The sequence below is a fragment of the Enoplosus armatus genome, chromosome 19, assembly GCF_043641665.1.
Source record: "Enoplosus armatus isolate fEnoArm2 chromosome 19, fEnoArm2.hap1, whole genome shotgun sequence".
NCBI classification, from domain to species: Eukaryota; Metazoa; Chordata; class Actinopteri; order Centrarchiformes; family Enoplosidae; genus Enoplosus; species Enoplosus armatus.
In genome coordinates, this window is record NC_092198.1 from 7,564,465 (window position 1) to 7,588,622 (window position 24,158).

General features: G+C 44.0%; 2 protein-coding genes across 2 annotated transcripts; one reads left to right on the plus strand and one right to left on the minus strand.

Annotated features, from left to right (window-relative positions):
• Positions 1 to 19: 19 nt before the first annotated feature.
• Positions 20 to 3,178, plus strand: wdcp (WD repeat and coiled coil containing). Its single transcript, XM_070926397.1, has 3 exons — positions 20 to 1,936; positions 2,228 to 2,348; positions 2,985 to 3,178. Exons 1-3 carry the CDS (start codon positions 20 to 22, stop codon positions 3,176 to 3,178), a joined length of 2,232 nt encoding a protein of 743 aa, XP_070782498.1.
• A 921-nt stretch (positions 3,179 to 4,099) lies between these two features.
• Positions 4,100 to 22,581, minus strand: mfsd2b (MFSD2 lysolipid transporter B, sphingolipid). Its single transcript, XM_070925403.1, has 15 exons — positions 22,563 to 22,581; positions 21,652 to 22,010; positions 17,158 to 17,283; positions 16,919 to 17,043; positions 13,200 to 13,323; positions 11,382 to 11,460; positions 11,063 to 11,244; positions 9,624 to 9,714; positions 8,564 to 8,685; positions 7,980 to 8,063; positions 7,749 to 7,832; positions 7,443 to 7,552; positions 6,010 to 6,153; positions 5,581 to 5,757; positions 4,100 to 4,467 (listed from the first exon to the last, which is right to left on the minus strand). The coding sequence occupies exons 2-15, from the start codon at positions 21,991 to 21,993 to the stop codon at positions 4,419 to 4,421; spliced, it is 1,839 nt and encodes a 612-aa protein (XP_070781504.1). The 5' UTR covers positions 21,994 to 22,010; positions 22,563 to 22,581; the 3' UTR covers positions 4,100 to 4,418.
• Positions 22,582 to 24,158: the final 1,577 nt, after the last annotated feature.

Genomic DNA, 24,158 nt, shown 5'->3' on the forward strand with positions numbered 1-24,158 from the left:
CCTTTTCATACCTGCCAGGATGGATCTTGGTAAGGCAAAGCTGCTTAGGTCAGGTCTCAACACTCTACATCAAGCCATCCACCCTGTGCATGGGATAGCATGGACGGATGGCAAGCAGGTCTGCCTGACGGCGCTCTACTTCATCAATGGCGAGGTGAAGTTTGGGGACACCAACGTTATTGGGCAGTTTGAGCATGTCTTCGGGCTCTTCTGGGGCCCGCTGTGCTGCTCTGACTCCCCTGCCTTGCTAGCTGTTCAGCACAAGAAACACGTTACCGTGTGGCAACTGCAGCTCAGTGCACTCGAGCAGAACAAGCTGCTGTGCACTCAGACCTGTGAGATGAGTGAGCCCTTCCCCTTGCTCTCCCAAGGCTGTGTGTGGCATCCCAAACTGGACATTCTGGCCGTGCTGACCAAGAGGGACACTTCTGTGCTGTTTTCTGTGAGGGTAGACAACAGGAGAACCAAAGCAGACATCAAAGGTAGTGGACTTATCCACTGTGCATGCTGGACTAAGGATGGGACGCGCCTGGTGGTGGCTATAGGCAGTGCTCTGCACTCTTACATCTGGAATGACATCCAGAAGAGTCTGGTTGCCTGCTCCTTCTGCCCCATCTTTGATGTGGGAGGCTACATCTGTGCCATCGAGGCCACGGGGGAGGCTCAGGTCGCCGTGGCCACGGAGCTGCCTCTGGATAAAATCTGTGGGTTAAATGCCGGCATAGCCTTCGACATGCCGACAGAGCCCGAGTCCCTGCAAGGCCACGGCGGCTCACACATGTCGGATGACGACAGCCCTCTGGACTCGAGGAGAAGATCGTTTGAATCGGAGAGGTCCTACGTCCCCAGCTCCAGCCCTCTAGACCTCACCCACCTCTTGGCGAGACACCGTCGCTCCGACCCCAGCCCCCTTATTCACCTGCGCCGCCGAGACACCATGACAGGCTCTGGCCAGGACTCCTCACACCTCATCCTGGTCACATATGAGCGCAAAGTCACTACCACCCGCAAAGTAAGCATCCCAGGGATTTTGGTCCCAGACATTGTGGCTTTTGACCCACGTGGCTCCACAGTTGCCGTGGCTTCCAACACCTGCAACATGGTGCTTGTGTACTGCATCACAGCCTCTGCCATGCCGAACATTCAGCAGATCTCTCTGCAGACCAATGAAAGACCCAAAGGGGTCTGCTTCCTCAACGACAAGATGCTGCTGTTGATGGTGGGCAGGCAGAAGTCCAACGACCCTGCCTTCCTTCCATCTTCTAACACAGATAAATATATTCTTCGTCTCCTAGCCAAAGAGTTGATGTACGATGGAGAGACTCCAAGCGCACCATCCCCCTCTGCTCACAACCACGAGTCCACTCCTAATTTCTGCGCAGGGATTAGGAGGCACTCGGAGCACCTGTCTAAGGACGACAGAGAGCGCCCAGGGATAAAGGACTTGGTGTTGCCTGGAGGGGGAGTATTTCGTTCACCAGGCAACAGGCGCAGGCTGGTGGAGGAGGTGAGGAGCGGCGAGCCCAGCCCTGTCACCAGCTCCGTAGACTTCTCCGACCGAGCATCAGACCGAGCCCCGTCCAGTGCCTCCTCCATCACGGTGGAGAATTTCGATATGGACCACGTCAACCGCATGACCAGCCTGGCGGTGGCCAGCCAGGTGAGCAGGGACTCCAGCCGGGCCAGCTCTCCCCGCCTCGAGCCGTCAGACAAGCTCCACACGGATCCGACGCTGCCCATGCCTGAGAAGACACCGGGCCCTGCCAGGGAGCGCGCTCTGGAGCAGCTGGTTCACAACATGGAGAGGCTTTTTACTCGCTTTGCAGATGTACAGCAGTGCCTGACAGAAATCAGAGATTGTACCCAGAATGGCAAAAAGGCCCTGAGTGTCTACCCCAACGCCTGTGAACCCCCCTATGTCAACGTCACATGTCAGGTACAGTTTCACTCACTACATTTTCTATGTGTGTTTGTAACCGACTGTGCAGGGACAATAGCAGGGACAATAACCACAGCTAGAGAGGAGAATCCCTTTCCTTCTACAGTCTGTCATGAGCTTAAGGATAAGGCAGCCGAAATACCTGGAATCCTTTCAAGTGTTCACAAATCCAAGTGTGGTGTGTTTAATCACCAGGTATCAGATCAAGATGTCACAGAATGACATTTAACTTGACTTATTTGATTTATTCCTAATGTCTTTACTTTGTCCTTCTTTGTGCACATGCAGAAGCAGTTATCAGAGAATGTGTTCATCGATGAGCGGAGGCCAGTGCTGCTGTGTGATGGGAAGCTGTGTCTTCGTGCCCTCCTAGACCTCTTCAACCTAACCATTGTGGAGATGATGTATGGTATGTGCAGCCTGTTGAGTTCATAAATAAAACACTGTACTTTTTTTGCCTCCATTCTTTTAAATGACAAAATCGACATTGTTTTCAAGACTTAGTTGCTTTTCAGTTTGGCATCATAAGTCCATTTAAACCTTAGAATTGGTTTGTCTTTACTACGGGGAAGTATCTAAGCTGCCCTCTTAAAACCTCCCGCGTTGCATTGCCTGTGAGATTACCCATCTTGTGAGAGAGAGTGTACAGGGTCGATAAATGAAACTCCCTCGAGGCCTCTGCAGTTACAATTAGCTTTTTTTAAACATTCAAGTTAGCCATCCAGAATGCATTTTCATTTATAAAGAACCTCAAATTGTATCGCGCAGTCTTAGATAGCAGTCTTATTCTTTAACATGCGTAAAATATAATTGGAAGGGATTAAAAGCCTACGTCAGATTACAAGGTTTTAAACAAAAGCTGCTTACTACTGTTGAACGTGCATCGTGTTTTGTTGCTGTGGCAAAGACTGACTGTCCTGTCCAGCAAGTAATAGCTGTGACAAACAGCATTTTGTAGTGGTTTAACACTTCATCTGGATAATTAAATAGAACTCAGATGTGTGAAAACCATGCTTAATCAACGGTCTTGTCTTATTTTTTCCAGGTCCGTTATGGATTGTACTTGTGGCAGACGCAGACGGCTTTGTGCCTCTGACGTTTAAGCCCAAAGAGGAACTTACAGTGCGGAACGGGAAGCGGAAAACTACCATACGGACTCCTGGGAGTCCAGATAATTCTTGCCCTTCCAGTCCAGCCCCCGGCCAGATCCCCAACACAACCACAGAGACCTCCACATAGTGCCTCTTAACGCACACCTCAATTTATGGACTCAGTGCAGTTGTATCCCTGTTACTTAAATATGTTGATCCAAGTATGCAAAGCAGAGTGGATGTGGCATGAACATGCAGAGCCTCACTAACGCAGATAACCAGAGCTTTATGACAAGTTTATTTTCCTATTGAAAAACCACAGTGGTTTGAAAAGGGCTGCCTGTCCAGGCGTGATGTTTACATGTTGCTGCTTTGAAGTGAAAGCTTACCTGAAAGCAGTTTAGGCCCCGAGCCATGTTCTTTCTTTAATTGTTTGTTGACAAAATGCAGTACAGTTGTTGAGGTCTAGTCCTTCATTGATGCAGGACACCAATTGTCGTGCCATGGCACTCTACTGACAGCTTCGAGTATGTTTTAGAGACGTTTAAGAAATGTCCTGGTACACCAACTGATAGAGGCTTATGTATGATGTAAATGTTTTGTGTTGATCTGTATTCGTTATCACTGGAGCGCAGACATGCCCACGCTTGTGGAAATGAGGTGTAGTAAAATCTGATTTTGCCCAGAACATTTCTGGATTAGCACTTTTATGCTGAAAAGTCCCGCTCAAGTGCTACAAGTGTAATTTAACCTCGCTATACAACCCTCTGGGATGTGTAAATCTAAGCATATCTGAAATGGTGATGAGAATACAGATGAAGCACTTTTTATTCTGCAATTGTAACTTTACCAAGTTCAGTGACACAACTGACCACTAGAGGGGGCAAGAGTCCCTGAAACCTCCCAGTCATTGCTTCACAGCCTCTGTCAGAGCTCTATTGAAGACCTAATCAGTGTAAAAGTGTATCTTTTGGTAGCTTTCTGAATATTAAATTTGCATAACTAGTGTGCACTCCCTTGTGTGTGACTCATTTTACTTCGGCAACAGAAACACAACACACACGTTAACTCGGTCTACCCACCAACCTCTACAACATTTATTCATTTCATATCATCAGCCCTCAGTAATCATATATCATAAATAAATAACAGTGTTGTAGAGCTAAACACAGCAAATAATGATATACATTCATTTATATAAATTAGGTAATCTTACTATATATTTTATATATCCAAGATGACTGTACAGTACATGTGAAAATGAAACAAAAAATGTTTACATTAAAACAATTTAACTCTTTATCAGTGTAATATACACTAATGAACATCTTTCCAGCTGCGTCACTGGAATACGTGGCTATGTGAATTCACTCCACTCCAGATCCAGGTCACACGCTACTCAAGTCTTCCATTGTTCTGGAGCTGATGCTTTGTTTCCTGTGGGAGACATCAGTGTCAATAAGGTGTCATGTTAATAGCAGTGGGGGAAAAGTAACGAAGTATATTTATTACTTGAGTACAATTTTGAGGAACTTACTTCATACTTCCACTCCATTACATTTTCTGAGGCAAGTGTTGCACTGCTACATTCATCTGACAGCTACAGTTATTAGTTAATTTTCAGATTAAGGTTCTAACTGCAAAACATAGACTTATTCTATAAGATATGATGCATTGTTATAGATTAAACTACCCTACAATATATGAAGCACTTAAATTAGCCCCAACTCAATCAAATACGATATTTAAATACTTCTTACATGTTAATGTTTCAATAATAATGATCCGATAATACCCACTAGTATAACACTGGCATTCTGCATTCTGAGTTTATATGATCTGAATACTTCCACCACTGATTAATAATATATCAAATGTTTAAAGCATCATTGGCATAATGGCACAGTTGAACATGCTGCAGTTTGTTCCATGGTTCAGATATTTAATAGGAGGGAAGTAATGGCAATATTTCTCACCTCTCAACATAACAATAATGTCTAAATGGAAATCCACATTATTCAGTTTTTATATTCGTATTTGATGGCATGTCTTTCACACGGCAGGTTTAAGTGTAATCTCCAGTGATTTAGTAATGCACCTCCATAAAGTTGGGGGACTCACTAGACACACATTACAAAAAATAATCAAAACCAGCAGCGGAAGAGGTATCCTGACTTTTATTCTCTAGTATGGGTCAAGCTCCAGAAACACTGGATCCTACAATTCCCATAATGCAACTCAATGGTGACCCCTACTGCCTTGCTAAGTGCCCACTTTTTTACAAACACAGGCTTTCTCTTAAAAATGATGAGTCTCAAACTGAAGCCTAACTTTTGAAAGGAAAGGTATCCCTGATGACATCAGTAGGGTTAAAGGAAACAGCCTTGATGATGTCATCAGGGTTATTTTTTTCTTTAGAAAGCTCCCTCCAGAGTTAGAGAAAACATTATACAACAGTTTTACAGGCTGAGCAGTACTCCTCGTGACCAGTAAAGTGAACTTGTCGGTTAATGTTTTTTGCTCAGGTGTACAATCATGGTTTCTACTCACCGTAGCTCATCCAGGCAGACTTTATTCCTTAGCCGCACGTCTTCGCTGATAGGGTAGAGCAGTAGGATCATTAACCCTGTAACAATGAAGGCCACTGGGGCGGCACCAATCAGCAGCTTCAGGGTGTACACTACAGGAGCGGGCTGCTTGCAGGCGCCGGTGTCATACCCTGCAAATCTACACACACACACACACACACACACACACACACACACACACACACAAACATGCAGAGATCCAATTTAAACATAGATTACAGGAAATCGACATCCAGCCTGCAAATGAGCAAACTCAACACCTTTCACATGATGAGCCATACATTAGGTCTGGGCGTTAATGCATTTTTGCAAGACATGCTAAGTGCAGATCACAGAACGCCACAGAGTGTGTAAAATGAATGGTGCATGTGTGACAGAGACGCAGACTTACTCCAGGCAGAGGGTGGACACTCCCAGCGAGATGCCAGCAGCAAACTTGGTGAAAAACACGTAGAACGAGTAGAAGATGGCTTCATGGCCTTTAGAGTAGGGGTTGGCCAGTCTGAAGTCATCCACCACATCTGGCAGCATGGACCTGAATTACATACACATATACATGCAGAGCTGAATGCACACCAATCAACGGTATTTGTTTTTGTGTTTTTTTGCAGGATTTTGTGAGCATGTGGCTTTCATACTCAACATCACTCTGAGACACGGTCAAATTTTAAGCTGATGGTGCCTAAGACCTCCCTCACGCTCTGACTTTAATCATCTTATACAACCACTCAAGATGGTAGCAGCTGATGATGTGAGGTCTACTTATAGCGCTCTGATAAACCGGTGGGCTAAAATTACAGAGCTAATAACACGATTAGATGATGAGCAGCAGGGGCGGTGCCGCTGGCCTCGGCCCACGGACAGGATAAACAATCGGCCCCTTCCAAAATAAACATGCCCCCACGGGAGGCCCCTGTAATTTGGAGATTGAGGGAGGGGACAAGAGATGAGTGAGGAGCGGAGTCTGCCATAGAAACGAACAGAAAGCAGACACAGAGTAGAAGACTGCTTTACCGCTGGCGTTGTATTAGCTCTATGGTGATGATATGATATGGTACAGATTTATAGTAGACGCCGCCTCTAATTCATAATAATGACATCACTTTCATGACCGTGGCATGACCCAAGTGAATGGACAGGCCCCTCTAGGCACCAAGTCACCACTAACAGCATGTTGGTGCACTATTGTGGTTTGACTAATGACACTTTGCATCAAATCAAAGGCAACTAACATGAGCAGCACAACCACTGCACAGACAGACGTAGAACAGCACTGCAAGTACGTAAACAATGCCAAAGGCTTTAGGGTTATAAATGTATATTCTAAGGATATAAAGTGAGCTGTCAGATATTTCTTTTAATCCTCATGGGGGGGGGGGGTCCTCTCTGAACGTAAAGTGGGCAGATTGCAGGGAGACATCCTGGAAAGTCCCAAATAGGGTTACCACAGACTCCAGTCTCCAGCGGGCAGCATAGAGTCTCCAGTCTACTTAGCTTGTCTGTTTTTGAACTGCTAAAGGAAAATGGAGCACACGAGACGAAGAAGAAACTCTTCATTCAAGTGCTGAAACTACATGTGGTGGGAAAAGTGACATTTCCCAGAGGAATAAGGTGAGGGGAGACCATTCCCAGAAAATGGGGGATGGAAGCTAACATATCTGGAAACATCTAAGGTCAGTATGGACATAAAGCCAATGGACCAAGAAAAGTATTCCCTACTTGATTGTTTTCTCCTTTTCTTTTGTAAAATATATTCAAATTGTTACAAATAAAGAGTGATAAAAAAAATAAATAATGATGATGTGATTTGCTCTGAAGTCTTACCATGGCAGCAGGAGTGAGGCAGCCACACTCAGTCCGGAGGAGACAGCTACAACGTAGGCCACCACAACATTGGGGATGAAGACCAACATCATGGTGAAGGGCATGATCCACTAGATGAAGGGGAAAGAGTGAGAAAAAGTCTTAAAACTCTCTAACAACTTAAAAAAGCTGCATTTTTCAAGTGTGTTTCGGTGATTAAGACAAGAACGTTCCCAACTTTGTCCACAAGATGGCACAAACATAAAAGTGTAATAGTCAGGTGTTGAAAGCTGCTCCAGCAGACCAAAATAAAAACAGTGCACTCACTGTGATACCGCAAAAAGCTGCCGTCTTCTTCCCAAACCTCTGCAGAAACCATTGCCATAGCGGGATGCTTATCACTGCAGAAACCTGGGTAAGCATGTGCAAGCAGATAACGTGTGACTCGTGTTGTTTTGAAAGTGATTCAGTCTAGTAAGTAAGTCTGAAATGGAATATGTTATATGTTATGTCTTTGGGTACTTGTGAGGTGAGTCAGTGATAAAATGCTGTACTCACCAGGATGGTCAGCACAATATTCTGGAAGTGGTCCCTCAGGTCGGCGGCGTAAGTGCAGAAGAGGACAAAGTTGCTCTGTACCAGCTGCGGAAATCAGAGATCAAACGTTCAGATAGTCAGCCTCGTCTTGTCTACTCAGCACTGTCGCTCGGCACTCAGCTTGCCGCGCTGAGTGCCAAATGAAGCGACTGGAGAAGCTGCTGACGGTGTTTTGCAGTGATTTATTCCCACTCCTGGCTCGCATTGGATGACAACTGACACCTCCTCTGAGATGAGAGGGCGAAAACATACAGAAATAGATCCGACGCAAAAGTTGGAAAGTCTGCAATAATTTAAAACAGCCTAAACCAGAGGCGTCAAAACTGAACTGTTGGCCTACAAATGACAGACAAGCAGCGAGAATATGCTGCACTGGTATCACTCTCAAAACTCAAACATGCTTTAAACCACCATCTTTACAGTGAGTGCTCTTCTACATTGATCAAATCAACATTGAGCGCCAGCTATTCCTCCGCATTGGCTCCATTTACTGAAACGCCGGGTGTCACGTCTGAGGAGTGCTTCATAACTACATTTGCATTTACCTGAATGGCGACAGTGATGAAGAGGAACGCAGCGGTTAGAGTGAGGTATGGCCCGTGTCTCATCACCAGGAAGAAGCCCTGATGGAACGGGATCTGCTTCTCTGTTCTCGGCGCGTACGGATCTGAAACAGTTACATGTGGAGTAAGAATATGAGTTTGCAGCATATCGAATAACATGCAGTAAGAGAAGGGCGATGGATTTGCTCACTGCCCCTGCATTGCAGTGGATGCTGTGAGAGTTGTCATCTGTAGTGGAATAACCCTCCAACCAAGAAAGACATGCACTGCGATCGTCAATGAAATAAACTGTATGGAAAAATCTTTAGACAAAGACTTATCTTAAGACTGCAAAAAGAAAAATAAATAAACAAATGCACACCTAAGTATTACAGGGGTCTTACCCTGCTGGGACAGAAAACCACTTTAGGTTGTACTAAATTCAGTAGTAAATTCAAGATTACTTCTATTGGCTTTTTTGACTTTATTAGATAGCCTGTATGCAACAAAAGCTCCCCGTCAAAATAGAACTGCGAACGTTGCACTTAACGTCGTACGTATCTGTAGACCACTAGACCAAATGGATGCTCCCAGGCTACTAATTTCATCCCCAACTCTACTGGTTTAAATCCAAAATGTATTTCCAAATGTGGAATAGCTTATTAGGTCTGCAACTAACGCTTATTTCCATCACTGATTTAAGTGTGGATTCGTTTTATTTAGCCTATAAAATGCTGAAAAAACAAATAAAAAAGGGGGAAATGCAACAAATTGTCAGACGAAGCTAAGACCAGCTGATGTTTGGCTTTTTGCTTGATAAATGATTTAAAGGGTTACTCAAGCATTTTAGTAATGCACTTCAGTGAAGTTTTTTAGCTGGAACCACAGACGACATTATACACCTGTGTCAAGGATGAGTAGTACTCTTTGTGATGAGTAAACTCAACTTAATACTTGACCGCTTTAAATGGATAATTAATTGTTATATTATAATTGTTGACGATTGTCGATCAGCTAATTGTTTCAGCACCACATTTTTCGAGCCCCAAAAGAGAAGTCTCACCATCTCTCTCTTTGACTCCCAGGAACATCACCACGGTGCAGACGAGAAACACTCCTCCCACAACACCGGCAGCTATCATGTACACCTCCTTCTGCAGAGAGAAAGAACAAACATGTAGCCTACATCAATCCATCTCTTCTCACACAGCCTTGTTGCACAATCCAGTCTATTCTGAGCCTCTCCTCAATTTTTAATTCATAATCCTCTCAAAGGCCTAAAAAATTTAAGTGCTTCATTTCAACATGCTATACGTCCATTCTGGAAACAGATTGTCACAGTCAGTGACCAGTGACAGTTTTGACTCAACTGGTGGACACATTTATTTTGTTCTTTTCAGTTCTGCCCATTTCAACACTCATCAGTGTTTGATTTATTGCCTGCAACTTTCTGGCATCAGTTTAAACTCTGCCGTCCACATTTCACTGTACAAGGATAAACAGGAAGAAACCTCAAGTACATCTGTATCCCAAAATACAGCCTTAACCGTTTAATGCCGTACCCCGGCAGGAACTGCTCTGCCTTAAACAACCTCTGTTTGTTCGCTATTTTTCCATGTGGCTCAGCCCAGCGGCCCATTATTATTTATGCACATCAAACACTCCCTGTTTCCGAGGGCAGACCTAGTTTGCCCAGACGGTGTGCCACCCTCACAGGCGACCACGGAGGAATTTAGCGGGTGGCTCCAGAGGGTTGGCGTGGTGAGTGTGTTGCCCCGATAGGGTTCACCCAAAATCCACTGGAAAAGAACCATTTGAGGCCCAAATAGCTGCGGCGCAACCAAAATCCAACGCAAGACAGTTTGGACTCTTTGGCTTGTTTCATCTTAGCAAAAAGTCCCATGATGGATTCACAGCAGCAGCCATGTTTATTCACAGCTCTGCAAACTGAAATGTGGATGTGAATGTGTCCTATCAGGTTCCTTAAAGTTAACTTGCCACCTTGAAGTAAGAGACTAATATTTCCAACATATTGAATCTGGGGTGCCTTCAAATGTTCTGCGGGAGATATAAATAGGCCTAATGACTTACAGACTGTGGAGACCCCTCAACGTGGGGGCCACAGTTTGGAGCCTGATGTGAGGGAGGAACCCCCTTTGTGGTCACGAGAGGGGAGCTGGCTCAGGATGTCGGGTTCAGATATCAAACAGTGGCGTCTCCTTTCAATCCCGTGGGTTACATGGGTTAAAACTTGAAGCCATTTTTGATGTCAGAACCTGTAGACAGCCTGCAAATATGGACCCAATTTCGAACAATCCTCCTTTTCATTCAGCGTTGCTTTTTTTTCAACCTCGGATATTTAGCAAAAGTAAACTGCCTTGAGCACACACCACAGTTCCAAGTTAAGCGAGAACCCTGATGACAGTTCAAGTTATTTTCAAAACAACTCCGTGGCCCACTTTGAGCACACCTGGGCTCCTGGCTTGGCACGGTGACACTTACAGAGTGTGACAGGTAGTCCTGGGAGCGCACCAGGCTCTTGACGATCTCTGCCCCGCTGCTGTTGCCAAGGTAACCGGCTGACATGTTGTGAGGCGGGCAGTGCTTCAGAGTGTGAGCGCTGGCCACAATCTGGCCCTGGATGGCAGCGCCCACAAGCGTCCCCAGCACCTCCATGGTCATACCTGGCATCACACAAGTAAAGATCCAGCTATCAAGTCCAATCCTTCAAAGCAATTCACACATTTTTAATCTGAACTGTTGCAAAAAATGAAGCTTTTCAGGCTTTAATAACTGCTTTTTGCATATTAAAAGACCTTACGGTAGGCAGTGGCTGAGTCTCTTTCCTTCTGGTCTGTGCTTAGGAACATGGTGAGAGCAGAGTAAGGCACGTGGAAGCACTGCAATGGAGCAGAAAAAAACAAGTATAGCACGTCAGCAGTCAAACAATCACAGTCTCTTAAGGTGAGAGGAAGATAAAGATTTTGAATTTTGTTTCTTTAATAAAAATAAAATATCCATTTTTTTTTGTATAGACGAAATAGTTCCCACATGATGACTCCCAATGACTTTGGGGATCCCCTGACTTTTCCTGTAGCACCACCATGAGGTTGACATTTGTGATTTTCTTCAACATTTGGATGGATTACCATAACATTTGGTACTTGCATTCATGTTCCCTTCAGGATGAATTGTAATCACTTTGGGATTCCTTAACTTTCATTTAGCGCCATCATCAGGCCTAAAATTCGATTTGTCCAATACCTTTATGACTAAATACCTGCAAAACTGATGACATTCCCGTCAGCTTCAGCTGTACTTTGTGTGTACTGCTAATTAGCAAATAGTAGCATGCTAAACTAAGACGGTGAACATGGTAAACAACATTATACCTGCTGAACATCTGCATGTTAGCATTGTCATTGTGAGCATATTAGTGTGCTGGTTTTAGCATTTAACTTAAAGTAAATCCAACCTGACAGAGCCGCTAACATGGCTGTAGACTTTCAGTCTTGTTAGCATACAACATTTGACTCACAATAAAATGGGAACACCCTAGATATCTTTAGACATCCTTTATCTACATGTGCCTGTGAGAATGCAAAATATACACTGTATATATATCAAAAGCAATCTCCGCACTTTCCATGTGGGCCAGCCTCAGCTCTCTGTTTCCTCCTTCCTCACCACCACCTCTCCCAGAGAATAGGCGAGCAAACCAAGTCCTGCTTCACTTTGTAATTTACACAAGGGCTCAGTCAGCACTGCGGCCCAACGAGCATGCATAGCCACGCCGAAAATAAACACGGCCGTGAAGAGATTTATTTTTTTCAGCCACTGGTTCTATACAGCATGTCATTTATGGGGCCTTTACAGGATGCAAACATTTATAGAATCTGAACCTGCTTAACTGTCCACGACAGATGGAAGTGGGAACTGATAAATCTGACAAAACCCATTATCAGCTGATGACATGAACAGCATCCTAACCTCTGTTTACAGACTGTGACCCTCTGAATGATAACAGCTGGCCTTTCCCAGCTAACTTCGCACAAACACACATCCAAAGACAATGAAGGAAGGTCTAAAAGTGGTAACCAGCATTTACTCAGCGAGAGGTTCCTGGCAGGACTGACCGTATACTTATCAAGTAGTTAGAATGACATGCCATTACAGGCCGCCGCAGCGTGGCCGCAGTGGTCTACACGCTCTGCAGCACATGTTATATGGGTTACCCCAGAGCAGAGCAGAGCAGAGCAGAGCGGGAGAGAGATGAATTGTCTGGACCATAATAACAAAAGGCAACCTAAATAACTACACTTCCCCTTTGAGGTGAGGTGTCTAAGAGCTCTGGGCTCTAATCTGCTGCACGTCTCACAAATCAAAGTGCAAATCCCACCAGGAGCTGTCGGAGTCTGGCATGAGATGACTGTAATCATCTCCACTTTAAAACTTTGTTACTTGCAATGTTTGCTGCATTTTATTTATATGTTATGTAATGTGTCATCTGCAGAGCCCCCATCAATCTTTTAGCTTTTATCTCCTGTTTCCCACTCATCGTCTCTCTTTTACTACATGTGAAGCATATTTCAGATTTCTTAAACATCAAATGCACCTCTGAAGGAGCATTCATACTCACGGTGATGAGGGTTTGGTAGAGGCAGTAGAAGCCCAGGTACCAGATGAACCTGCCGCTGATGAAGGGAGGAACAAACCAGAGGTAGAAGTAGGAGACCATCAGGAACGGAGTGCAACCCACCATCCTAAGAAACGCAGGCATATGTTAGGTGAGACTAAACAGTGACGTCAGCAGTCAAATGGAAACACACATCATCAAGTTTTACTAAAAGATTACAATTATCCTGTTTACATCCCACAATTTGCTTCAAACTGTTATGCTTCTAAGCTATCTATAAAAGTATTTCTGATTCTGATTCTGATTCTATCTCCAAGCAGCCATCATCCCCATTTTAAGCTGTCAGAGTAGGGGATGTCAGTGGCTGTGTTATGTAATGTGCAGTGCAGTGCTAAAATCAGGCCATATTTCTGACAGATTACAGTGAGGCTAAGCTGACTGCTAAATGATTATGTTGTTCTAAGTATGAGAGGAATCTGTCCTGGGAGGGACGGGCAAGCGGGGAAATACCACAATATTTCAAGCCCACATAGCATTTAAAGATCTACACACACACACACACACACACACACACACGCACACACACGCACACACACGCACACACACATGAATATGCAATACACACTGAAGCAAACGCAGCATGAAGCAATTCTGCTGTGTTGTGCTTTTCTCAGAACTTGGAGTGATATGGTATGCGGGCCATGTATAATTCATAAGTAAACAACTGGTATGAGTCATTATGGTTAAAGTGAACAGCAGTGTGTTTCAAAATGAAGCGAAAAAGAGGGGCCAGATTACGGATGATAAACGGCATGAACCGCCTGCAAACACCAACATATCCTCCACCTTCTTCTTCTTTTTCTTTTAAAGAGCAAAAGGGTTTTTTTGTTTGACATGAGGTCTAGATCCCAGGGTAGCTTTAATTCCTGCTCATCTACAGGTAGAAAAAGGGTAACTGGTGGATTTTTTGGTGACTGTGACAAAAGCCGCAGGGGGTCGTGAACTCTGACCTGCTCCACACCGGGAACTATAAACAGAGAAAGTGGGAGAAAGAGGTAGAGAGAGGCAGGGAATAGCCATTTCCAGCATCGTCCAGCCCGCCCACCTCACTCTCCTCCTGATTGTTTGCTTGAACAAAGGCGGCTGACAACGCTGGTGCTGCAGTATTGACCGCTTGGTCATGGGAGCGATGAAAGGGCCCCCGGGGGTCAGTGAATGGGACAGTTAGAATGTTCCTGCAAGATGACTGTGTTCGGGGAGAGGCAACAAAGGCACAAACACACTCGCATATTTTCTCACACACACACGGGCATGCATGAACACACACTCACACCTGTCTCAATAATTTGCACAGTCTTAATTAAGCCAGAGCAGGCTGATAGGAGGCCGGCACGTACGTTTCTCTCCTCTCTGACTTGTTCCGGACACTTGCAGCATGTTAATTAGATGATGTGCAGTGGCCCGGAGGGGATTTAGAAGAAGGTCTGGTAGATGAGAGCATGCTTTCTTGGTTGATTTGGGGTTTAGCAGTGTTCATATACCCCAGTGGTGGAAAGTAATTAAGTAGTCAAGTACTGTACTACTCCACTACATTTCAGAGGGAAATATTGTACTTTCACCACCACAACTACTTCACAGCTGTCACTTCCCAAATTAAAACAGTTGTTCATAACCTTCATAAAAAAGCCATGGGGCACCTGGTCACAGGTTTCAGATGACTGAGTTGTTAGCAGTTCCACCACAGAGTGATCTCTCCTCCTCTAAGATGGTTTCATTTAAATAACTGTTCAATGCCCAAAGAGTAATAATATCCAATATTTGACAAAAAAGACAGAAAAACAAATAGAAATTTGTATAGCAGAACTTTCTTACCACTTACCCCTTGATCCTTGGGGGGGGGGGCTAAACTACCTAACTGTATATAAAGTAGTTAATGGTAGCTGCATTTGGACCAGGTACAACAGTCAAATACTACTTATGCATTGATGCATTTAATAATGTAACATGCTGGATAATGATATATCAGCCACCTGGGCCAAGTAGTTTTACTTTTGCTAATAATACTTTTTTACTTAAGTAGGACTGTACTAAGTATTTTTACATTGTTGTATTGGTACCTTTATTTAACTAAAGGAGTACTTCTTTCACCACTAATGAACCATCACTGTCACCTTGGAGACAAGCTCCTATGAGAAGGGAAAATGCTTTCATGGTTCTACTGGGATTGTACATTACTACAATCACAAAATAATAGACAGGGCAGCACCCAAGGGGTATTTTGGGCTGAATGACCCCATTCTAAAGAACTCAGGGCAAAGATACACATCATTTTATGTCTGGCTGTGGATGTGACAGCCAGAGGGGTGGAAACACACTTCCTGCTGGATGCGCAGGAGGGGACTTTCCTCACAATCTCATCACAAATACTGATGAACACACATTTAAAATACCCACATATACCACACAAATTATTCACATGGACACACACAGGAGTAAGAACACACACACACACACACACACACACACACACACACACACACCTACAGCTTCCCGGGGGTAATCAAAGCTGATTTAACAGCCATCAGCATCTGTCTGCTATTGAGCGCGGCTGGCTGGCCACAGTGGACTTGGTCCCCCTCCAGTACTGTCAGCTTGTGTGTAATCTATGGTTTATAATGCAGTAGGCATTAGATACTGAATGTGTAATCACAGTAAGTGTCACGCGAATGTGTTCAAAAGACATATACTGCACACACACGCATGGCCGCTTTATAAAATCATCTTTGAAAATGGGGATTTATGGGAATGGTGGTGATAGCTTCATATAATCCAAAAGTATATTGCCACATAGTAAAATTGCACTTAAGGGCCATGGGATACTGAGCAACATCTCGCAGACAAAGAAAAAGAAAGCTGGATGGCACCCAAATGTGAAATGAGGTGTTACATAAACGTAATAAAATGTCGCCGAGCAGCACAGTGGCAGATGATTTATATAAGAATGCAGATGAACTTCCTTGTCTATTGTTGCCTGGCATCAAAAGGCAAATACAACAGCCCACGCCCTTCAAGCATACAGCATGTAGAGCTCATCAGAGGGAGCGTCGGGAACAGTGTAATTAAATCACAATGGCTATTTATTCAGCCCAATCCTCAGGTGAGAGGCTCGGGCCTGCAAATAATTTCAAAAACCACCCGAAACTGGGGCACATGCCTTGTTTTTGTTTGGATTTTGCACAAACATTAGCATGATGTGGCGGCCGTAATTATGTCTGAGTGAGTAGGAGCAAACCAAAACAAGTTTCATAATCTGTCGACAAATTACAGTCCTCGATGCAAGCTTAGCTGTGTGTCAACAGCTGCGCTTCACTGTGTGTTAACTAAGGAAAGGACGGTCATTTCAGCCAAGTTTACTAGCTTAGATAAATAAATAATGCATTTCATTGGGTCCTTGGATAACTTAGGCCAATATCAGAATATACATAGACTAGATATTGTCTGGTGTTCTGATTATTGTAATGGCTTAAATGCCATCCTTTTCTTAAGGACTGCATTACAATAAAACAATTTTGTGAATCAATTTCACTTCTTGTGTGCAGTCAGATGTTTTGTCAGTACTGCCTCGCTCTACATTGGAAAATCTAAATGTAGAAATGTGGGAATAACAAAGGACAATGACAGAAATACAGGAATTTCCTTCATGGTGTGAGCAGGAAGCTCACCAGGGCATGAGTCTGCCAATCTTGGTCCATCTGCTCTTTGTAATGAAGAAACCAACAACAGGGTCGGTCACTGCACCCCAGGCTTTACCAGTAAACAGCACCATGGAGGCCTGGAAGGCGTTGATCTGCAGAGCAGAACAGGGGACAGACTGAAGTTAAAAACTCACCATTTATTCATACATAGGAGCCATACACACTCTCTTACACTTCCTGATTCTCTTTGTCCTCAAACACATTACCTGAGCGATGTCAAGCAGGTAGATTTGCAGGAAGAAGGCTGTGGCGCTGGCGGCCACCTCCTTGGGTGCGCCGCCGATGGCGAAACACAGCTTACTGGATAACGACAACTTCTGGCCCAGCTCAGTCTGTGAAGGCAGAGGTGACAACGGAGAGGGGAAAAAAACGTAGTAAGATAATGATGTCCTCGTAGGTCAGGCTGCTAATGAGCAAATTAACTTTTCTCTACTGCAAGCATTCTGATGAAGACTCTCATTTCGAGTGGGAATGGGGAATAAAGGATGCCACCCACTGAAGAAAAAGATTGCTGACACAAAACACACAATAAAACTGCTTACTGTTTTAAGTTTAAACTAAATGTAAGGTAATTGCTTACAAAATGGTAAGGCATTTATGGACACAAATTGTCTGCGAGGATTTAACTGTACATTCAAGTCTGACGCCGACAGACGTAATGTAAAAAGATATTTTTAGGTCTTAGTCAGTATGCATTTATTGGTTATATTTTCATCAGACTCAGGAAGTCAGAAGTATAAATAAATTATGTGTCATTTTGTTAGCCAATCAGGATGGGTGATTCAGTCTTAACATGACGTTTCTGTTACACAATGAACAAAAAGCATACAAGTTAACACGCACATGTGTAACTGCATATGGTATTTTAAACTGAAAGCTCTAAAATCCAGCCAACTACACCAACTTACTCTTTTCATTTTTAGTTTCTTTCCATGAAAAAATCTTTTAGCAAGGCCCAAGCCAATTCCTACCTTAACTTTAGACTACTTCCCAGACACGAATCAAGTTAGGTGTGTCGCCCTCAAATAGGTTAAGTCTCAACAGTCTTATGACTCACAGGTGGTGAATCCTGTAGTCATTCATGGTCTGAATCCTTTCAAATTCTATTTCAGGTGCTCCTAAAATAACATTCCTGCTTCATTCCCATGTCGCAAATGATTCAGTGATTCAGAGGGATGTAAAGAAAAGTGCAGTAGTTGCTTAAGTGCTTCCACGTCACGCTGCATTTGCTGTGATGTGTGTGGAGAATGTGTACACGGTGATACATATGTTTTCTCATGGATTCCACTCCCTTGCAAACACACAGATTGTCTCCTGACTGCCTCCTTAAATCATCAATCTTCCCGTATCTTCACCTCCCTAAATGACAGGTCACTCTAGCAGACAAAGAAAGATGCTCATGTATAAAATATGTGTAAGTGTGTGTGTGCAGAACAGAGGATCAGAAGGAGACCCCGTGCCGGCTGTTTGCATTGTGGTCTATCTGTGCAGACACTGGGGCACTGAGAAACCCACTGAGACATCCACAGCTCCGTTTCCCCTCACCGTGCTCTGCTAAAACCATCAGGCACGTGACTCCGTGTGTGAGTGCGTTTTTGTGTGTATGTGCACAGCAAAGAAGAAGGGCGAGCTTTCATCTTCACACATGAATAAGACGAGACACCGCAGTCTATGGAGCCCGATATTTACGACTGTCTCCGAGGCTGTGCATATATATCAACCTTTGCCTGTTCCTCCTTTCTGTGTAACCTTTGGTGTCAGATGAACACACACACACACACAAAAAAAACCAGTGTCACTCCACATTCAGTGGCCCAGGCTTGGCCTACAGCTACTCCCCCCAGAGCTTTTATGAAAGAAGGAAATCACCAAAGTAACCGCAGCCGCGACCCACACACTGTTATTATCCGGCTCGCGTTTTCTCTTCCTCCGTTTTTCGCCCCATCAAACCATGGAGGGCCTCGAGAACGACAATTACCAGGAGGGAGGTGTGTAATTATTCAATCGCAAGACAAGCGGGTCAGAGGTAAGTAAAGGCTGCGCGGCGGTCCCAACTTCAAAACTCTCTCTTCTTCCACTCTCACTGCAATTACCCCTAATTGGAGAGAAAAATTAAAGTCTTTGGTGTCTGGAGAATGCTGCTTAACTGATGATGTGCAAAAATACTCTGCGCTCCCAGCAATGCTCTCTCTCCCTCTCTCTCCCTCCAAACTCTTACCCTCCCTCCATCTTTCATTACTGAGTTCTTATCATCAAAGAGGATAAACAGGATATCCCCTCTACTGTTGTCTGGATGCACAAACAACACCAATTCAACACACACACACACACACACACACACACACACACACATATATATATATACTGTATATATACACAGAAACAGTGGCTCAGACTAAAGAGAGCATCTGCAAAGTTCAGACTGTCAACAAGCACAGGACAAGGACAGATAAGACTAATCTCTGAAGTTAATGAATCCTTAACCGTTAGAGGAAAAACAATTTAAAATGCCTGAACTGCAGCGCGAGTCATTTAAATCAGGATTGAGGATAATTCTAGTGCAAAGAAAGGAGGGGGGGGCTCTGGAGGTGGCTAAGCTATATTCTCTAAACAAATGTGTGTGCTAAATGTTTGCATGCTAAAAAGTTAAGCTGGTAAAATGGATCCATAAAGCAGTTTAAATGTTTGTTCTGTGATGGATTTTTCTGAGTATTCTGGGTATCAGGGTCACATCACGAGTTCTAGTTGGAGGAGTCGACAACAGTAGCTTTGTGTCGTCACTTTCAGATTATGGATTATGAGTATGAAAGGAAAAGTTGATTATGTCAGTGATGGCAGCAAGCCATTAAAATGTAAACAGTAGCCTAACGACGCTGGCTAAACTCACTCCAAAATCTAGAGATGTACTGGTGTGCCGAATTTAGAGCTAGTCATTTATTCATATCGTCAGAGTTCTACGCTCTGTACTTTTGTGATGGATTGGGAGGCTCTTCGTGTGGAATTTGCTGCAGCAATTTAATGACTATGGATCTATCATGCAGTCTTATTCACAGAGGGAGAAAGCTCTGTTTGAGACATGTTAAGTCAGTTTCCTTTGATATTAACAAAAAACAATGCGAGCCACAATGAGAGTTAGTGTCCACTTCAGTCCCTACTTTGCACCAGCTCTGGTCCAAATGTGGCTCCGACAAGAGCAGCTTTAAGGTCTTTGTGGCAAATAAACACTGAACCGTCACACTGAGGAAAATAGCCAAGTTTCCAAATAAATTTAGCACACATTTGAAACTGGCTAAAGAAAATGCAAATTAATGTGCCTTTCCATCCACAACAACAACAACAACACAATGTTAGGAATTGGGCACAATTCAGATAAACAAAAGCTATTTTTCATCTCTTTAGTGGAGCTGAAGCTTCAGTGGACGTTTAAGTGACATCCTTCATGAATGTCATGATTCATTCGCTAAGCCTGTTTCCATTGCACTTTGTCGTATTTTGTTTTTATGGATACACTTAATGTTACAGCAAAGCAAATCTGACTGTAAAACTTGTTAGGGTGACAGAGGAGTTATAGGTTGAACTTAATATCATAGGTTCATAAAACGTTATCTAGTCCAGTGAACTTAACTCACACCTGATTTTACTCATGTTTTTTAGGGCAGCAGGGGGAAAAGCTAGGATTTGTTTGTAGTAAAATCTAAATATCAGGTGTCAAATCCAACTCCAGAGTCAGTGTAAGTAAAACAGAAAACACTGCATATTAGACAGAGGTTTGGCAGAGATGAAACAGTTGCAGAACCGGTTAGATTGAATGATTTAACGCTGTTTCATGGGCACCCTGAGCCAATGTAGTGTAACAGAAAATGAGTGACTAACTGCCATGGCATTGCATTACGACAGTATTTTAAAGACTGTCTGAATAATATGGTATCTACCTTAATAAAGCAGCAACACACCGTGTAAAGGCTTGGTCATCTATCTTTCATTTCCTTGGTTTTACAGCCTGTGGGCCATGTGCTTATGAAGAGCATCAGTCTGAACGCACAGCTTCTCGAACTTCCACTGGCACACAAATACAAACACACTCTTACACACAAGAGGCTTGCTTACTTCACAGACTTATCGCCTTCTCGCACTAAGATGGCAATCACCCACATAGCCCTCATAGAGCTAAACTAACGTAAGATAAAAGAAAGAAATGACTGCGTAAGCCATCCCTTTCTACTGTCTATCCACTGTCTCGCGTCCTATTATGGCTGTGATTACAACAGTCTTCATCACCAAAGTCCACTGATGTCGCCGGCTTCAGACAAAAGAAAGCAATCATCTAGCAGGTCATCCCATCAATGGGAACATCCTTTCTCATACAAAACAATCAACTTCCAGGCATTGAGTCTGCTATCTGGGGGATTACATTTCACAGGAAAACAATGCATCTGATTAATCACAAACAGATAAGCGACTAAAGAGATCACACTTTCCATCTTTTTTTCCCCTCTCCATCCAATCACGGGAAGTCACTCACAGCCAAAATAAGCCACAAACACACCACATGAGATTGAAAACATCCCTCAGATTTGGTGACTTACTATACAGCAAGGGTCCAAACAAGGGTTACAACTGTGTGATTTAAAACTGCCTTTACATGTGATGACAACTTGTAAAACAAATACAAAAGAAGCATCAAGAACAGGTGATCTTACCTGCTGAGGAGTTTTAGGGAACAGCGGTTCAGTGGGCTTGATGAGTTTCCCTGCAGAGCCCTGCGCTCCCCTCTCTCCCTTGGTCATGGCTGAGAGACTGTGTGTGAGGCGACAGCCAAACTTCTGCGACTGCGTGTGTGAGGGAGCGCTGAAGTGAGTGTGGCTGTGACTCCTGGTGTGAGCGAGAGTGCGAGGAGCCTGCCACTGGGTAGTGTGTGTCAGAGGGTGAAACTGGATGTGGCTCTGACTCCGGGTGTGCGTGTGGTGCACGTGAGTGACGGCTGCAGGGGCCGGGAGCTCCTCCTGCTCCTCTGTGACAACTCTGCCGCTTTCTGCCGCCATTCACATGCTGTTGTGCTCTGGAATGAGGCCAGGAAGGGAAGGGCAAAGTCAGACAGGCAGTGCAACACACACACGATGCAAAAAAACACACATATATAGCCTGCACACGCACACTCAATGACAAGCATGTGCTGCAACATACAAGGACAAGAATGCAGCCACATAAACGGACAAAGACTTGCTCTTTGCTTGCACAAAAACACACATACATGAGACAATGCACAAGCAGCGATGAATACAGATGCAACAAGAAATCAGACACACACAATCACTCTCTCACACACACAGACACCTTAAGCAACATTATCAAATATATTGCCTACTAAAAGTAAAGTGTCATTCAGGTTACCATCATCTGCTGTATTTGACAGCTTGCACATCTGGCTATGACTGAGAAAGAGCGAACAGGGGCGCACAATGCGACGATGTCCCGCGCAGGAGTGCGCTGTCTGCCCTCATCTTACTATTACTGTAAGTGCATCCATAAACAAGCGCTCTGCACACCTGATAAGAAACCTTGAAGCATATTTTTAAAAAAAAGGGAGGAGAAAACATATCCATCATCTTACCCCGTGCTGAAGGAAAAGCAGCTGTCCGCGGTGCAGTCGGTCAGTTAGTTAGATAGTTTGGTGCGTGTGCGTCAGTCAGACGGGCAGGATGAGAAGGGGACTGCGGAGGATGGAGATGGTCTGCGCGTCTCCACTCTCGGTTGTTTTCGGTCTGCAGTGACGAAGCTGCGCCCTGCAGCGGCCGTGACGGTGTATGACACCAACTGCGGCGTGTGTGTGTGTGTGTGCGTGTGTGTGTGTGTGTGTGTGTGAGTAGGCCGATGCCTGTGTGCGTGTGTGCATCTGTGAGGCGGGATTATGGCGGGATGGTTTGACACCAGCGGCGATGTGTGTTTTGGATGGGAACGCACTGCAATGAGATCATGCAAGAAAAAAAAAACCCCACTGTTGTGTCTATAATATTTCAGAGCCTTGGGCTATATGGTGTGTTTTTTAGTGAGATAGTAATTGTACTATTTTTAATCTCATGTGATAAACAATCCTACAATATTCTACACTTGATTTAAGATAAGACTCACTTCAGAAACGGTTCCTTTCTTGGCACATTCAGAATGAAAACCCTCCACTCTTGATGACACATTTGTTTACAGGAAGTGTTATTAGTGTGTTCTTATTGTCCCGTCGTGAATGTCATTTCTCATGAAGTGGTGTGGTACAAGAGGAATGTCTAAAATGCAGTTTGATTTCATTCCACTCATGGATGAGAACTACCTGTGTGCTTCTTTGGAACAGGGAGCCGGAAAGGTGTGTGTATGAAAAGAACTCAACAAGGACGCGCTCGAGCATACAAAAATTTCCCAGACTGCATCAGGATCTTCATCATCATCATTATGGAGTAGGCTATTAAATATGTGTTAGCTTACATGTAAAATTGAACATTACAATATAAGGCATGGACTCTCTGTGTGTAGTGGGCCAACTTAAAGGGGTACTCCAATGATTTATTGTTGCCCTCATAAAGTCCAGGGACTCACAAGAAACTGACTTTTTAAAAAGGCGACAGAGGCAGAGATTGCTAGAATTTTAGTCCCTGAAATGGGTTAAGCTACAAAAACACTGGATCCTACATTTCCCATAATGCACCCATGGATACCGTCTTTCATTAAAGCCTGGTGCCGAAGCAAATCGGTGTGAAAAAATTGTCACATCGAGTTAAACTTTGGTGAACTCTGACCCATGTATTAGAGCCCTTAACCAATAGCAAGCCATCTTAAGGCATCCACTGAGAGGTGTACAGTCTGAAATGGAGAAAGCTATTCTGGCTTAATAGCTGCATTAATGGAGTATAAACTGCTCCACAACAGAGGGATGGTTTGCGGACAGTTATAAGTAATTGGTAGCTCCACTGTCTCTTGAATAAACTGTGTGACTTACTGTCCAGTTAGCAACTGAGCTAGCTTTTTGTTCTCCTTCAATAAAATCTTTATAGAATTAAATTATGTACAATCCCCAGAACTAGCCAAGCAAGTAGTCTCTACGTCACCAGGCCTCTAAAACAAAACGTTTCGCTAATACATACCGATTATTTTTGGCGCGTGCCTTTAGACTGCCCCTGCTTCGAAAATGTCCAAAATCTTAACTTTCAAGCCCAAGCCC

What these genes read in the sequence shown, in the direction of transcription:
- mfsd2b (XM_070925403.1), bottom strand. Translation starts at nt 21,993, where the DNA reads ATGGCGGCAGAAAGCGGCAGAGTTGTCACAGAGGAGCAGGAGGAGCTC. An exon ending in TCCCTAAAACTCCTCAGCAG is followed by an intron (nt 17,284 to 21,651) that starts GTAAGATCACCT and finishes CTGCCTTCACAG; the next exon opens with ACTGAGCTGGGCCAGAAGTT. An exon ending in GTGTCCACCCTCTGCCTGGA is followed by an intron (nt 5,758 to 6,009) that starts GTAAGTCTGCGT and finishes GTGTGTGTGTAG; the next exon opens with ATTTGCAGGGTATGACACCG.
- wdcp (XM_070926397.1), top strand. Translation starts at nt 20, where the DNA reads ATGGATCTTGGTAAGGCAAAGCTGCTTAGGTCAGGTCTCAACACTCTA. An exon ending in ATGTCAACGTCACATGTCAG is followed by an intron (nt 1,937 to 2,227) that starts GTACAGTTTCAC and finishes GTGCACATGCAG; the next exon opens with AAGCAGTTATCAGAGAATGT. An exon ending in CATTGTGGAGATGATGTATG is followed by an intron (nt 2,349 to 2,984) that starts GTATGTGCAGCC and finishes TATTTTTTCCAG; the next exon opens with GTCCGTTATGGATTGTACTT.